This window comes from Mastigoproctus giganteus, chromosome 8 (genome assembly GCF_048544385.1).
Source record: "Mastigoproctus giganteus isolate SK-2022 chromosome 8, ASM4854438v1, whole genome shotgun sequence".
NCBI lineage: Eukaryota > Metazoa > Arthropoda > Arachnida > Uropygi > Thelyphonidae > Mastigoproctus > Mastigoproctus giganteus.
Window position 1 is genome coordinate 108,731,369 of NC_143582.1, and position 16,361 is coordinate 108,747,729.

Genomic DNA, 16,361 nt, shown 5'->3' on the forward strand with positions numbered 1-16,361 from the left:
CCCAGCAGCTGATTTTTCTTCAATAGAAATGAAGCTTTTTGTTGGTAGCCGTTTCCAGAACAAACCGCTTTCGTCAACACTGAACACCAAATTTGGTGGAAAATTTTCACATTCAATTATTTCCTTTAGTTTTTCTGGAAACTTATTTGCAGCTTCTCCTGTTAATTTTACACTATGAATCCTGGCCCGTTTTTTAAATTTCTCGAACCAACCACGAGAAGCCCCAAAGGTTTCCGTAATTTCTTCAGTTTGTTTAGATTTCAGGTGATTAAACTGGAATATTTTTTTTTATGTTAAATGGGGCTTGAAATTGCGGACTTCGTTATATCGAAGCTTCGTTATCAGAGGCAACGTTAACCGAGGTATGCCTGTAGTTGAAAATGAAGAAGTCCTGGGGGTTATTGTGCAGTCAGATATGAAATTCTCTGAGCAGTACAGATATGCTGCTAGAACAGCTCATGGGATTTTGTCAATGATATATAGAAACTTTGCTAGCAGGATAAGGTGATTATCCCCTTGTACAAGGTTAGGCTGCATCTTGAATACTGAATACAGATTTGGAGGCCTCACTTCAGAAAGAATATAGATCTGCATTCCTGGAATGGGTGCAGAGAAGTGCAGCCAGATTGGTGAAGGGAACAAAAGGCTGCTCTTACATAGAAAGGCTTCAGTTCTGCAAACTGCAGAGTCTGGAGTCTATGCACTTGCAGGAAGATCGGATTGAGGTGTTTACAGCCTTGAATGGCATTCTTCCTCTTGCTGAGTCTACACACATGAGGGAGCATAAATTTAAGTTGAGGAGGGTGGTTGCAGGACAGATGCGCAGAAGTTTGCCTTCAGCCAGAGGGTGGGTGATCTCTCAACAGGCTTCCATCTATTGTTGTAGAAGTGGATGGTATGAACAAGTTCAAGGAAGAACCTGACACATCCTTGGAGGGTATGGATGAGAGAAGTGTGCATTTTTTTTTTGGTTGATGCTATATAAGCTTGTTTTTTGCATCACTTGCCACTACTACCACACACCCACCTGCACACTACACTTTCTCTACAACAGAGTTTCTGTCTCATTTGCAAAGTTGCAAGTATCAGTGTGTATTTAGCTGTACTATAATATCAAGTTTCAAGCAGTTCAAAAGTCCTGCAAAATATATGTATACAGGGTGTCTCCAACATATTGGTACAAACGTTTAGGGGAGGCTGGTAACATCTAAAGGAATGTGAATCGCATAGGAATCCATAACCGGAAATGTCACAGGAAAGTAGTAGCAGAGGCACAAGAAGCAGAAATGACACAAGACAGTAATTAGTGGCAAACATTTATTTGACATAATATTAACAATGAAGTACGAGATGGATGCATTTCATGATGTTACAACAGATGCTCGAAGGTTCCACCATGACACGAGATGCATGCGTGACACCGACGCAGCATGAATTGGCGGACACGGTCGAACACACCTGGAGTTTCTTTGACAGTAGCAGCAGAGCAGACGAGTCTCGCCACAAGATCCATTTCCGTCTCCACATGCGATTCATACACGATAGATTTTAGGGCCCCCCACAGAAAGAAATCAAGGCTCGATAAATCAGGTGAGTGTGGAGGCCACAGGCAACGGGTCCACCGCGGCCAATCCATCGACGCCCAAAACACCTGTTCAAATGGTCACAAACACACCTTCCATATTGGGCAGGCACCCCGTCATGTTAAAACCAAATGTTGCATCTCACATTTGCTGGAACATTGTCAAGTAACCCTGGTAGAACTTGTTCAAGAAAGATGCGATATTTAGCTGAGTTCATGCGGGATGGTAACAGGTATGGGCAGACTAAGCAGTCACCGACCATATCTGCCCACACATTTATTGCGAAGCGATGCTGTGCCGCATGGGGGTGCACACCCCCATGCGTCACAACATCACTTTGCAATAAAGTAATGGAGAAATCAATTAACCGCCAACTCTTAAACTACCTAGAAACCTTCCGTCTGCTCAACGATCGCCAGTATGGATTCTGTCAGTGTCGATCAACTGGTGATATTCTGGCTTATATTACCCATTTATGGACTAATTCAATGGAAAGGTTTGGTGAAACAAAAGTAGTTGCTCTTGACATCTCAAAGGCTTTCGATCGTGTTTGGCATAAAGGTCTTCGAAACAAGCTTCCATCTTATGGTTTGCCAACTGTTTTACGTAACTGGTTATCCAGTTTTCTCTCTGATCGCTCACTGAGGGTGATGGTAGATGGCTCTTTGTCTTCTAACTTCTCCGCTAATGCCGGTGTCCCCCAAGGTTCAGTTCTTTCCCCCCACTCTTTTCCTCTTGTATATTAATGACCTTCTTCCATTGACTGGAAATCCTATCCATAGTTTTGCCGATGATAGCACATTGCATTCCACTTTCCATTTTGAGAAACCTTGTCCTGCTCAATCAGCTTCAACTTCTCGAAAATCTGCTACCAATTCCTTAAATGCCGATCTTCAGGTAATTCTCCAGTGGGGACAAAGACAACTTAGTTGATTTCAACCCTTCTAAAACTCATTGTCTTATATCTCGCAAAAAGGATTCTTCTGCTCCTATGCTTATCTTTAGTGACACTCCGATTTCTAGGCAAAATGATATATCTCTTTTGGGGATTACCCTGACTTCTAATCTCTCTTGGCACAAGCACATTACAAATATTGCTTCCTCTGCATCTAAAAAACTTGGTTTTCTCTTTCACTCTCGGCGTTACTTTTCTTCAAAACAGCTGCTCACTCTGCATAAATCGCAAATCCACCCTGCCGTGGAATATTGTTCCCACATCTGGGGTGGTGCCCCCAAAACTTCTCCCAGGCTTCTTGATTACATTACATTCAGAAGAGGGCAGTTAGATTAATTAATGATTCATCTCTAACAGAGTCTCTCCACTCGCTGTCTCATAGACGTATTGTTTCTGCTGCATGCCTCTTCTACAGATACTTCAGGTAATTCTCCAGTGCCGCCACCAGCCAACACAGATGCCGCGACCAGCCAACATCCATTTACTGTCCAACTTCAAACTCACAGAACCAACTTTTCATCTTCCTCATTTATTCATTCAACTGCCATTTTCTGGAATAACCTTCCTTCATACGTATTTCCTGAAAATTACAGTCTACAGAAGTTCAAGTCCAATGTCAACAAATATCTTCTTCCGTCTTCTCAACCTCCAACCCAAGCACGGTACTAAGTACTATAGGTTCTAATACCTCTTGTGTTTGGGGTTTACATAAAAAAAAAAAAAAAAACCATGTGGGTTGTCGTGAGCCCACACATGAGCATTGTGCTGATTGAGTAAGCATTCCCGAGTGAAATAAGCCTCATCCGTGAACAAAACATAGGCTGCAAAATTCAAGTCTTGAACACTTTCTTGGAGAAACCACTGCACAAAAGCCACACATGCAGGATGATCTTGGGGGAGCAGTAACTGAACCCTTTGGAGATGAAAGGGGTGTAAGGAATTGCCATGCCAGACATGCTGTACACTGCAATGAGACACTCCTAAGGCAGAGGCAATGGCACGTGTGCTGGTAGGAGGATTATTCTGGACGGCATTCAACACAATTTCTTCCATGGCGGGAGTTTGCGTCGAACGTGGTCTGCCCGCACTACTCCTGGTACCTCTAAATGACCCATAATCACACAAATTTTGATGCACATGCGCAAACAAACGGTGGTCCAGTACATGTCTGTCTGGGAAGCGTTCTCCATAAATTCGTTGAGCGGCTTGTCCATTGCCCTCTGTTAATCCATACACTAGGTGCATATCTGCCAGCTCACAGTTCGTATATCGATGCATGGTCTTCGTGCGGCAACTACCACACCGTCTACCGACTTACGGTGACATTTCTGGTTATGAGTTCCTATGCGATTCACATTCCTTTAGATGTTACCTACCGCCCCTAAACGTTTGTACCAATATTTTTGAGACACCCTGTATAAAGCCAGAGTATTACTACAAATAGCCAAGGTTGTCTTATATTAAAATATACTTCTGCTTGCTTTTGAAACTAAATAAATACATACAGACAGTAAACCTCTCATCGACCAGTGCAATACCACCATTTTACTTATTGGAGGTTTGAAGTGGTGAAACCCATGTTTAGTCTCTACAGCAAAGTTTCCGGTAACCACCCCCCCCCCCCCCCCGGCCCCATACTTCTCTTTCAACCCATGCATGGTACTAAGTACTATAGGTTTTGATACCTTTCGTGTTGGAGTTTTCATTAAAAAAAAAAAAAAAAAAAAACCATTATAATGTTTCAACTTATCTCTTTTTTCCTGGGCCTATGGTAAAACTACCAAGTCTTGCATTTTTTGACATCCATAGGTGCTGTTAAAATGCTTTCCAGCTTGTATAGTTTTTTTTTTTTTTTTTTTAAGAGGCCCAAAAAAAAAAAAAAATAAACCCAGATATAACCGTCCTCCTGGCTGATTTTCAGTTTTGGGAAAGCCAAAAATGGACTTTCTACCTTCAAAGCTTCACATCCACCAGAAACTATTTCCATAAAGTGCACAAACTGAATGCAAATGATTCTTAGAACATTCTAAAAATAATTTATGATGCACTCTGTTTACTTAATAGAAACAGTTCTATTGTATGTGACAAAGCTTTGGAGGTAGAAAGGCCATGCTAGACACTGTATGCATTGTTTTTTTTTCCCTTAATTCAATACTGTTTTCATTGATGATAAAGTAATTGGTGTATCAGTCTTTTGTTCTTGCATGTGCACATTCAACAGTGCTGAACATGCATACACAACCACATTCCTTTCATTAATAGAAAGGTTATTATTATTTTGTTAATACTATATTATTTTTTAATATTCAAGTGACATTATTTAAATCTTTTTAAAAATTGGACACTTTTTTTGTTTTAGTGGTGTTGTTTAATGACACAAATGCCACTGAGACCAAATTCATAGTTTAATTGCTTGACCATATCCTTATATTTGTTAAATTATATACTCTTGTATAGGCCAATATATTTTAAGTATATTAAGTTTTAGGGGTGTAAAAAAAAAAAAAAAAAAGTCGTATTATAAAGTATTGACAAAAAAAAAAAAAAAAAAGCCCCAGAAAGTGATTTGGCTTATAATGCTCTCTTTACAGCAAGTGCTATCATAGGAGCTTGCTCTAAATACCAAATACAATTAATTATTTGAACTGATTTCTAAGATGTGAGAAATTAAGAAATTTGCCTCATATACAGGAGTGGACAAAATAATGGAAACAAAATAATGAAAGTAGTTCTTGTATACCTGAATGACATTTATGAATGTGCAATATTTTTTTTTGCAGGTAATACTGTGAAGGAAAGACAATAAAAGTTTATTTTGATTTAATTTATAGATGATGTATCCGAGTAACTGTATTAAAAGCGATGTCTGCATTCACCAAGAAGGGAAAATTAAAATCTCATAGGAATAATTGTGGCAGAAAATCGAAGCTGACTGGAAGAGACCACCAGATACTGAAAAAGACTGGCTGGCGGTCAAAGCAATCTTTTTTAGTGCCTCAAAAATAACTGCAGAACCTAATGCCAGTCTCAGCAATTCACTTTCTAGAAAAACAGCTTGGTGAGAACTTCGTAAAGGTGAAATTCATAAAGGCAGACCAACTATATCCCAAGCCACTTATTACTGATGATAATGCTAGAAAGAGGATGCAATGGAGTAAAGAGCACAAAAACTGGACATTTCAGGATTGGAAACATGTCACATTTTCAGATGAACCATCATTCACACTTTTCTCCAACATCAGGAAGAGTTTACATTTGTTGAATGCCAAAGGAAATGCAACATCCTTACTGTCTTATGCCAACTGTCACATATGAAGGAGGATCAATAACGGTTTGGGCATCAATATCTTGATATTCTTTAGGTCCTATCATCACTCTAAACAGAAAAATTAGTGCCACCTATTAGCATGACACTGAGTGACCAGGTTCATTCCATGGTGCAAACATTGTTTCCGATATGATAATGCTCCAATACACACAGACAAATGTGTCTAACCTTGGCTGAGGGAGCATAAAACTGAGGCAAAGCATCTCCATGAACTGCACAATCACCATACTTAAATGTTACTGTGCCACTGTGGGCATATTTGGAGGAGAGTGAAAGGCAGATTTCCCCCACCTTTACACTCAAGAAGCATGGAACGTTTTTCCACGAAGAAAGGTCCAATATTCCTCTTAAAAGCAAAGAGTGGCCCATGCCATATTAGTGCATACCTACAATAGTAGTGGTATTTGTAGTTTACAAAAATGTTAACTACGATAGTAATTCTAGGTAAAACGAGCCCTGTAAGACAATTTTGTAATACAACAGCTACACCACGATGATACCACACCAAGCATTTACAGAGAAGCAATGTTAAAAATTTGTTTCTGCAGCGGCATGTGGATTTTCATCTGACAACCTATGAGAGTTACGAGTGTTGTTGATACCGTCACAGATGAAAGTAGCTTCATGGCCGAACAGTATTAATGGAATTAATCAGCAATTAGTACTTTGTACAAGTAACAATGTATATCATGTCATAGAACTGTATCTCTCTATTTGTTGCTGTTTTGTTTTTAGAAGCATTAGCAACTAAGGCCATTTTGCTCCGGGGATATGCGGTGTCATTCCCTGACCTTTCCGCATCCTCCGTATTTGGGGGTCACGGGCTCGAATCCCTGTCTAATCAAGAAGCATGTGCTGTGCACTGCTGCTCCTGCCCATCTGGCTAAGGAGGTGCCATCTCTCTAGTACTTCACAAGTTAGCTTGGGCTGTATGCACATTTCTGTAAACCAAGAAAATATCAAATGACTTTTTCTTGGTAAATTACAAAAATGTTAACTACAAAATGATTTTGTAGTTAACATTGTTTGATACTAAACCCTTGAATTGGTCCGGGTTGTGTCATTATTTATGTTATGATTAATTAATGGCTACATAAATGCTACTTTCAATCTCACCTACAAAAATGCTACTTCCAACATCACCATCTACGCAGGTTATCCCTAAAGTGATGCATGCTGTACACATGTTCCTCACTCCAATGCTTCAGATTATTATCCTGATAAATTTCATGATAATAATCTGAAGTTTAAACAGAGGATTAAACAGAGTTCCTGCATTGAATGTTTGTGCAATTACTCACACATTACCAATAAGAAGTGAATCAACGCAGTTACTCATATGTTACCAACAAGAAGGTGAATCGATGCAGTTACTTGAATGTAACTACAGGGTGAATAATTTTTAAAACGCATAGTTGCCATTAACAAGAAATGGATACATGACTGAAACTGAAATCATAATCAGCTTGACGGAAGCATCCATCTTTGCCACACACACCTCTAAATGTCACCAGCAACAATTAAAGGTGAAACAAATGGTCATTATGGCCTATAATTATTGCATTACTGCCACAGATCACTAGCCACTTGAAAAATCAGTAAGTGGAGACTGCTATGCAACGTTTCTTAATCAGAAATTATGCCTGAAAATTCATCAAAGAGCCAGAGATGTTGAAAGCTGGTTTGCTCATACTCTATGACAATACAAGGCCTCATATCACAATCTGCACAGCCTGTTTTTACCGATTACAAGTAAGAAACACTACCATAGCCCCCATCCATAGTCCTGACAATTATGATCTATTCCATAAGTTCAAGGAAATGTTCCGTGGACAAAGATTTGTCTTTAGAAGCATTAAGTGCAGTTGTGACCCAAAATAACAGACAGCTTAACTTCAACAGTTAAATGGTATTCAAAAATTAAATGTTGGGAAGCAGTCATAAGGTGTGAAGGTTTTTAAATGTAAATTATGTTACAAAAAAATCCATTTTAAGTTAACTGCTTTTGGGATAACCACTGTAGAAGCATACCTATCCATTTTGTTATTATATTTGGTCACTCTACAAAGCACATAACTGCCAAGGGATATTTTCAGACCTGCCATCTTTTTATAAGATTTGATCATTCACAAAATCTCATGTGATTAAAATCTCACCCCAAAACACTCAGGTGACCATTGAAAAATCAAAAAAAGCAAAATTATTAAGTAGAAAATTGCAACAATTACCAAAATGTGAAACAGTAATTAAAAATTTATATATTCCATTATATTAATGCTGATGGTGTGAATCAGAGCTGTAATACTCAATATGTTCTATGTTGATATTAATATTTGTAAAATAATAAGAAGAGTTTACCTCAATACAGTACGTAGAACACTTCGGGAAGTGTTCTACGTACTATATTGAGGTAAACTCCTCTTATTATTTTACAAATATTAATGCTGATGGTATCCTTACCCTTTCTCAGACAACAACATAGGGGGACAAATTTAAAACAAAAAGGATGGAAGCAGGATAGATTGTGTGAAAAATTGGTTTCAGTCAGAAATTAATTGATTGTTGGAACAATCAATTACTTTCTGCATCATTAACTGCATCATGTTTAGACTCGTGACAGAAAAGAAAAATGCATGGGATGCATATAAATTATCAGGCGACACATAAGCCTATAGGTGATATAAGCTAGTCTGTAATCAAGTCACAAAGTAGGTTAGGCAGGCGAAGGCAGATTATGAGAAATCTTTGGCAAAGAGTTCTTTACTTATGTAAACTCTAGAAGGAAGGGAATGAATCAGATTGGTCCACTTGATATCGATGGTTCGACTGTTGATGATCATGCTCAGATAGCAAACAAACCGAATGAGTATTTTGCATCTACATTCACACATGAGTTATTGAGGATTGAAGATGCCAGAAGGTGATCAAATTGTAGCAGGGTGCTTAATGATTTTGTAATAACTGAGAGCAAAGTGGAGGAGTAATTGTTGAAATTAAACATGAGAAAGGCACCTGGGGTGGATGGGATCTATCCAGTTATATTAAAGGAGGTGGCAAAGGAACTAAGCAAACCCTTAGCCATAATTATGAGAGCATCCTTGGACTCAGGGGAGGTCCCCACGGACTGGAGATGTACAAATGTATCCCCAATTCACAAAGGGGGGGGATCGAAGGGTGACACGAGTAATTACAGACCAGTTAGTTTAACTTCTGTTCCAGGTAAAACAATGGAGTCACTGGTTAAAGATGCATTGCAGGATCATCTAGACAAGACTGCAGCAATAATTAAGACACAGTATGAGTTTGTTATGGGAAAGTCTTGTCTGACAAATTTGATTGGACACTACAATGTGGTTACAAAGGAACTGGAGGCAAAAAATAATTTTGATATCATATACTTGGATTTCAGGAAAGCTTTTGACACTGTTGCACATGGACGACTATTGTACAAATTGGAGCAAAATGGTATTAAGGGTAAGCTGCTACAATGGATAAAAGGATGGTTCAGTGGGAGAAGACAGAGTCGTAATCAATGGGTGCTGCTCTTCATGGACTAATGTTATTAGTGGAGTCATATAGGGTTCAGTGTTGGGTCCACTGTTGTTTTGTATATTTATCAATGATACCGATGAAAGTATATCAGGCTTAGTGTCGAAGTTTGCAGTGATACAAAGGTTGGCAGGGTTATTAATGACAGTAATGGCAGTGTGCTACTGCAACAGAATCTAGAAAATTTGGGAAGATGGGCTGAGAAGTGGCAACTGAAGTTTAACATTGAAAAATGCAAAGTACTCCATATGGGTAGAAGTAACCCCTGAGGAATGTACCAACTGTGTGCTACTACACTTAGGGTGGTAGAAAATGAAAAAGACCTGGGAGTAATTGTGCAGTCAGATATGACGTTTTCTGAACAATGCAGACAGGCTGCAAGAGCAGGTCATGGGGTTTTGTCAATGATATACAGGAATTTTGCTAGCAGGGAAAAGGAGGTGACTGTCCCTCTGTATAAGGCAATGGTCAGACCACGCCTTGAGTACAGCATACAGGTCTGGAGGCCTTATTTTAGGAAGGATGTAGATTTGCTTGAGTGTGTACAGAGAAGGGCAACAAGATTGGTGAGGGGAATGAAGGGATCCTCTTACCAAGAGAGGCTTAAGTTCTGCAAATTGCAGTGGCTGAAGACTAGGCACCTGCGAGGTGATCTGATTGAGGTGTATAAGGCCTTGAATGGATTGAGAACGGTGAATTCTGATGGGATTCTTCCACTTGTTCAGATTACGAACATAAGCGGGCATAAATTCAAATTGAGGAAAGACAGCTGTAGAATAGATGTGAGGAAATTTGCCTTTAGCAGATGGTTAATTGCTGGAACAAACTTCCATCTGTCATGGAAATTGATAGGTTAAATAAATTTAAGAAGAAACTTGACAAACATTTAGAGAGAATGGTTGTGTGAATTTTTTTTTTTTTTTTGCTGATGCTACATAAGTTGATACGCTTGCTTTCTTGCATCACATGCCACGATTACTACTACAAACTTCCATCTGGAGTTGTGTAAGTGGGTAGTTTGAATAAATTTAAAGAAGGATTAGATTAAGTATTAGATGGGATGTACGGGTGGGCATTGTGTATGTACTTCTAAAATAAATTTTCACTCTCAAAGCAGTGTAATATAAATGGATTTGGAATCCTGCACATTTTACCCTTTACATATATATTTTATATTATTAAATTTATGATCATTATCATGTCAGAAAGGACTTTAAAAAAAAAATCTGGTAAAATTAATATTTATCTGACAAACTTCAGTGCAATAAATGATATGAATATACAATAACAGCAAAGTTCCAGTATTACTTAAATTTATATTTTGAAATATTATTACCTTTTGGATGATCAGCATAATCAGGTCTCCCTATATGATCTGGAACTTCCCGTTTAGGAGTCTAAAATACAATGTGATACAAGAAGTCAAAAAGAATTCCATTAACGCAGCAAGGAAACTTATGAAGTTCACAAAGAATGTAATTCATATTATTTGTATTATGCAGTTCTCATATTAACTAATGCACACAGTTCTCCTTCCACTTCAATAATTTGTTTACTGCATCATTAACAAAAAGTTAGAACATGAACAAAATCAAATCAATCATTTCAAAGCATTAATTCATTGAGAGCAGACAAGAACAAAGTTATATATTTTTTGTTTTTAAATACAAAATACAGGAATACCTCGCATAGCGCGGTTAATTCGTGCCAAAAAATACCATGCTATGCGAAACTGCGCTGATCGAGGTATTATTAGTATGTATTTTAATGTAATGCGTTCCGACAATTTGATTATATGGGTCAAGTTGCAAAAATATATAGGTGTTTTTTTACTATAAATTGATGCACATGAAATTCTTGCAAAAAAAAGAAACTAAAATGATAAAAATGAAAAATACTAGTAAATACAGTACAAATGATTTTTATTGCAGTATGTCTATACCAAAAGAATATAAGTGAAGTATGTACTGTATTTTTATTTTGAAAAATAAATGATCAGCTCAGTTTGCACTGTTCTTTTCATCTGCATATATCTCTTTACAACATTGAATGTCATTTTGCAACACCTGCCTTACTTTCATACCTTGTTGGATGTTTGGATCTAGAACACTCGGTGCCATTACATTTCTTCTTTCCACTCATATTTGCGTGTAAAGGTGTAGTGTTTTAAAATAATAATCTTTAATAAAAAATACACAGCGAAAAATATTTGTACAGCTTACACTCAATCAACAACCTCACCGCTCGGAATCTGTGTTTACTAATCTATCAAAGCTAGCAGAGTCCGTATATAATGGGAGTTTCAACAACAGTCAGAATGGCCTTGAATCCATAACACATTGGCCTACGTGCTGGCATTATAATACATACATACATATCAAATGTATTGGTGCGTAACGAGTTAATTTTTTTTTCAATTTGTAAACCGTGCTACGCAAGGTATTCCTGTAATTGTTTACTCTATTAACAGTGTAAACAAGGGAAAGCATGTGGTCACCTTAGTTTAGAAAATTCGATATGGCGATACGTTTGACAGTTATGCCAGCATATGAGGTGGGCATTTTCAGGAGCAAAACAGCAACTCCCACTTGCTTACATTGGGAATATATTAAAATTAAATTAACTTCAGTATATTATTATTAGCCACATAGTGCATGGAAGCTTGAGGCTTATGCTGCACCAGCCAAAAAAAAATTTGAGTTACCCAGAGAGAGAGAGAGAGAGAGAGAGAGAGAGAGAGAGAGAGAGAGAGAGAGAGAGAGAACAAGAGTCAAAAGTAGAAAGGAATCACAAAGAAAGAGAAGAACGATGATATCCAGCTCAGGACCCTGGGTGTGCCAAGCCCATACTCACCAGATGTGTGCCCCTGGGGTAGTACAAGTCATTCATTAAGCAGCTAATGAACAGGTCAGAAGTTCATGATACTTTTGTCTCAGAGTAACATTACCTTATAATTTTATTAGGAATATTCCATTGCTCCCTTGCTGGGCAAATAGACATCGCTGTCCATCACATATTTTAAGAATTAATGTTACATATATACATTAAGTTGGCTTTACATTAACAATACCCATCTATTACCTTGTGGGGCCACCTTTTACGAGTACTGCAGCCTGCACAAGTCGGCATGGACTCCACAAAGTGTTATAGGATATCACATGGTAGTGTGACATCCATGCAATGCATGATTTTTCCCAATAATACCTGCAACATTGTCAGGTGGATGTTCAGAGCATCAAATGTCCTTTTCCAGTAAATCCCAAACACTTTCAAGTGAGTTGATATCAGGTAAACTGGGAAGCGATGGGAGGACAGAGAATTAATTTTCATGTTCCTGAAACCAGTTAGCAATCTGCTAGGCCTTGTGCATTGTCTTGTTGGTAGATGCCAGAGCCGTCTGGATATACTGTTATCATGAAGAGGTATATTTGATTAGCATCAACAGAAAGGTACACATTCCCATCACGCCATTGATTAATGGTGATCAGAGTACCCAGTGAATTCCAGGAAGAGTTCCCCAAACCATAACACCATCTCCAACCCCTCTGAACACCAACAGTGTATCCAGGTACCATGGCCTTGCTGCTTTCTACAGATTTTTAATTTTATTTTCTAAATCTGCATATTTTTAAATGTGCATAGACAAATTTTGAAGGTGGGTTAAAAATATTTTAACTTTGTAAATCACAATGTATAAGACACTGCTGATAAGTATCAACAAATTAAACGAAACAATAGCATATTTTAGGGGTCCACTGGTAAAGCTAGAAATCAAAAAGGGTCTGGTGCCAAAAAAGTTTGCCTTCCATTGATTTAGACAATAGTACTGAGGAGTGCTAGAAACAATGGAGTCCTGAGAAAATAATTTGTATGATTGTATAAAAAAATACTTCAACTGGTTCCCTAAGAGTCATCATTTGGAAGCCATATTCTCTTGGTGTCAAGTGTAAACAGTGTCTGAAGCTTGGTTGGGACATCAGAACATGTCTTGCAAAAAGAGGTTTTTGACTTGTGTTGCACAGTGAATGCTTGTTGATTACTTCCTGCAGCTTCTTCCTTGCAACAGTAGTTATGACTGGTTGACAACTGGTGTATTATTTTTGTGATGATCATGAACAGATTAAAGAGTTCTCCCCTCTGCTTTCAACAAACTAGCAGAGGTCAGTTCATTGATAGCTGAAAATGGTGATGAACTGTATCTCTGGCATGTTTCCTATACTGGTTTGAGAGCATATTGGATAATTAGATAATGCATGAAATTGTCGACCTGCTGCTCTTGCATTGGCGCTGGTTTCTTCCACTGGACATAAAATCTCTTACTGAGTTCACCCTCCTTTAATTCCTGCACCTTCTCAGTTGCAAACTGAGAAAGTGCAGGAATTAAATCCACTATGGCTATTTGCTGTAAGAACTGTAAAGAAGAAAAGGTGATAAGAACAAATTGCAACCAATATGCACTAAATTAAGGAAGATCTGCTCTGCTTGGAATGTGTGACAGTTACTGGAGTTGCCTCCATGTTAAGAAAAAAAAAAAAAAAAATCCTCCAAATTATGCAATTTGGAAGAGATAAATATCTACCAGGGCTCACCCAGACAGCAAATTGTGGGTTTAATTCTTTTGTCTTCTTACTTGAAGAAAAGTTAACGAAACTTCTGTAAGAAAGACACTGGCAGTTTTGTCTTTCCTGCCACTGCTATTTGAAGGAAACATCATATACAATCTTACAAAGTTTCCAATTTTTGGTAGAAGAGCATCAGGATGGCTCTTCTATCTCAGCATCACTAAGGGGGAGCAAAGTTCCACAATGTCCATGTAGTTTGGTGAAGGGGTCATCATAGGAATTGTGGAAAGGATGCCAGGGTGCCCAAGTCTGCTGATCATGGATAAGGACAGCAGTTTTCCTCCGAGGGCTATGGTTTCTTCTTGCATGCCATAAAATCAGCTTGTACTTTAAGGTCATCCTTAATAGGAATCCCCAATCTTTCTAGTGACTTTCCTGCAGGCTGAAACTGCTCCTAAGAATTCTAGCAGATTGAACTGGGAATTGTAGACTAACAAAATATTAAAAAATGAGAAAAAAATTGTTTCCTGCAAGTACTTGAATCTGATGGTTATTCTGCTGGTATTTCTATCATGCTGATGGGTTATGCTTATTATCTTGGAGTTGGATATGAATTCTGTAGTGCTCTGTTATAGTGATGAGCAACATTGCTTTGGAGGATGTTGCCTCTCTTGGTGTTCTTCACATTCCCATCTGACTTGTCTGGAGTTGAAGAGCATCTCAACTTGTAATGTTCTGCTGGGAGTATGTACACTCCTGCCAAAAAGTTTGGAATCACCATATGTAAGGTTTAATATCAAAAAACAACATGCTACAAAGTATTTTAAGAATTATTATTAAGCACTGAAAAATATACAGCAAAAAAAAATATTGAAATCTTTAATAACACTAGTTTACAAATTTAAGTTTGTTCACTGGGGTTGGAATTTCAATAGGTCCAACGGCCTAAATATGTTGCTGCGATTTCAAATTTGACTTAGATTTTTTTTCTATCACATCCAGATACATCACAATTTAAGAAATAAACAAGTATTGTTTTTTACGAAAGTATATAACTTTATTGTATTTAGTAATGACAAACTGATAGGATTACATTTTCAAATATCAAAAAATACGTAAATACTAACAAGTATTAATCAAATTCTGAAACTTTCATTCATTTCATTAATCTTTGTTTGAAAAGAACCGTTTAATCATTTTTCTTTTATGTACAGTGCCAGGTTTCTCTCTTTTTAAACACCAGCAGTAGTCGACCATCATGCTTGTATTCCACCTTCCCTGGTACCTCTGCTCCATTTCCTTTATGTCCTGATGGAATCTCTCCCCTTGTTCTTCGCTCATCCGTGCAAGATTTTCGGGGAAAAATCAAGATGGGCATGCAAAAAGTGAATTTTGATGCTCATATTGCAACCTAAATTGCGAAGCTTTTCGAGCATATTTTGAACAATTTTCTCACAATCCTGTGATTTATGATTTCCTAGAAAGTTTTCCATTACACTTTTAAAAGCAATTCAGGCTTCCCTTTCAATGTCAGTCATAGTAGTTTCAAACTGACCATCTAAAACCAATTTTCTAATTTGGGGACCAATGAAGATACCCTCCTTAAGTTTTGCGTCAGATAAACCGGGAAATTTACTGCACAGGTACTTAAAGCAGTTGCCATCCTTATTCAATACTTTAACAAATTACTTCATTATGTCCAACTTGATATGCAGTGGAGGTAAAAGTATTTTATCTGGCTTCACCAAACTTTCGTGCACAATATTTTTTGACCCCCGTGTAAGATTGTGCCTCCGAGGCCATTGCTTCTTTGTCCAATGCAGAGGTTTTGCTCTGCTATCCCATTCAAAAATAAAGCATGGCATTTTAGCGTACCCACCCTGTTGCCCCAACAACAAACATAACACTTTTAAGTCTCCACATAGTTGCCATGCCATTCGTGATCTTGATATTTAATTTTCTCCAGAAGCAACTTTAGATTGTCATAAGTTTCTTTTAAGTAGACTGAATGAGCAACTGGCACAGATGTGTACTTATCTCCATTATACAAGAGAACACCTTTTAAACTAGTCTTAGAAGAGTCTATAAATAGTCTCCATTCACTAGGAACATATGATGGAGCTCCTAAGGCACTTATTAAACCAGCGATATCATTGCAATATACGAGAGGACCTTCTTGTAAATAATACAGTATAAACTTCCTTTCACGATTTCTGTACCAGGAAAATGATGTACCTGAAGCAAGTAAGTTCTTCACTTGAAGTCTGGATCCCAGAATTTCAGCAGCATACTTTGGAAGACCTAAGTCCCTTACTAAATTGTTCAGTTCGATTTGCGTGAATTGCTGTGGCATTAAATCTTTTCTGGTTGATAACATTCCTCTT

The 16,361-nt window shown here is 37.9% G+C and overlaps 1 protein-coding gene across 1 annotated transcript in view; it reads right to left on the minus strand.

The window, feature by feature from the left end:
* LOC150081759 (methionine aminopeptidase 1) overlaps window positions 1-16,361 on the minus strand; it is a 172,802-nt gene that overhangs the window by 104,954 nt on the left and 51,487 nt on the right. The window contains exon 4 of the mRNA XM_090379623.1: window positions 10,752-10,812. Within this exon, the coding sequence (XP_090235749.1) occupies window positions 10,752-10,812 (61 nt within the window). The remainder of the gene's footprint in view (window positions 1-10,751; window positions 10,813-16,361) is intronic.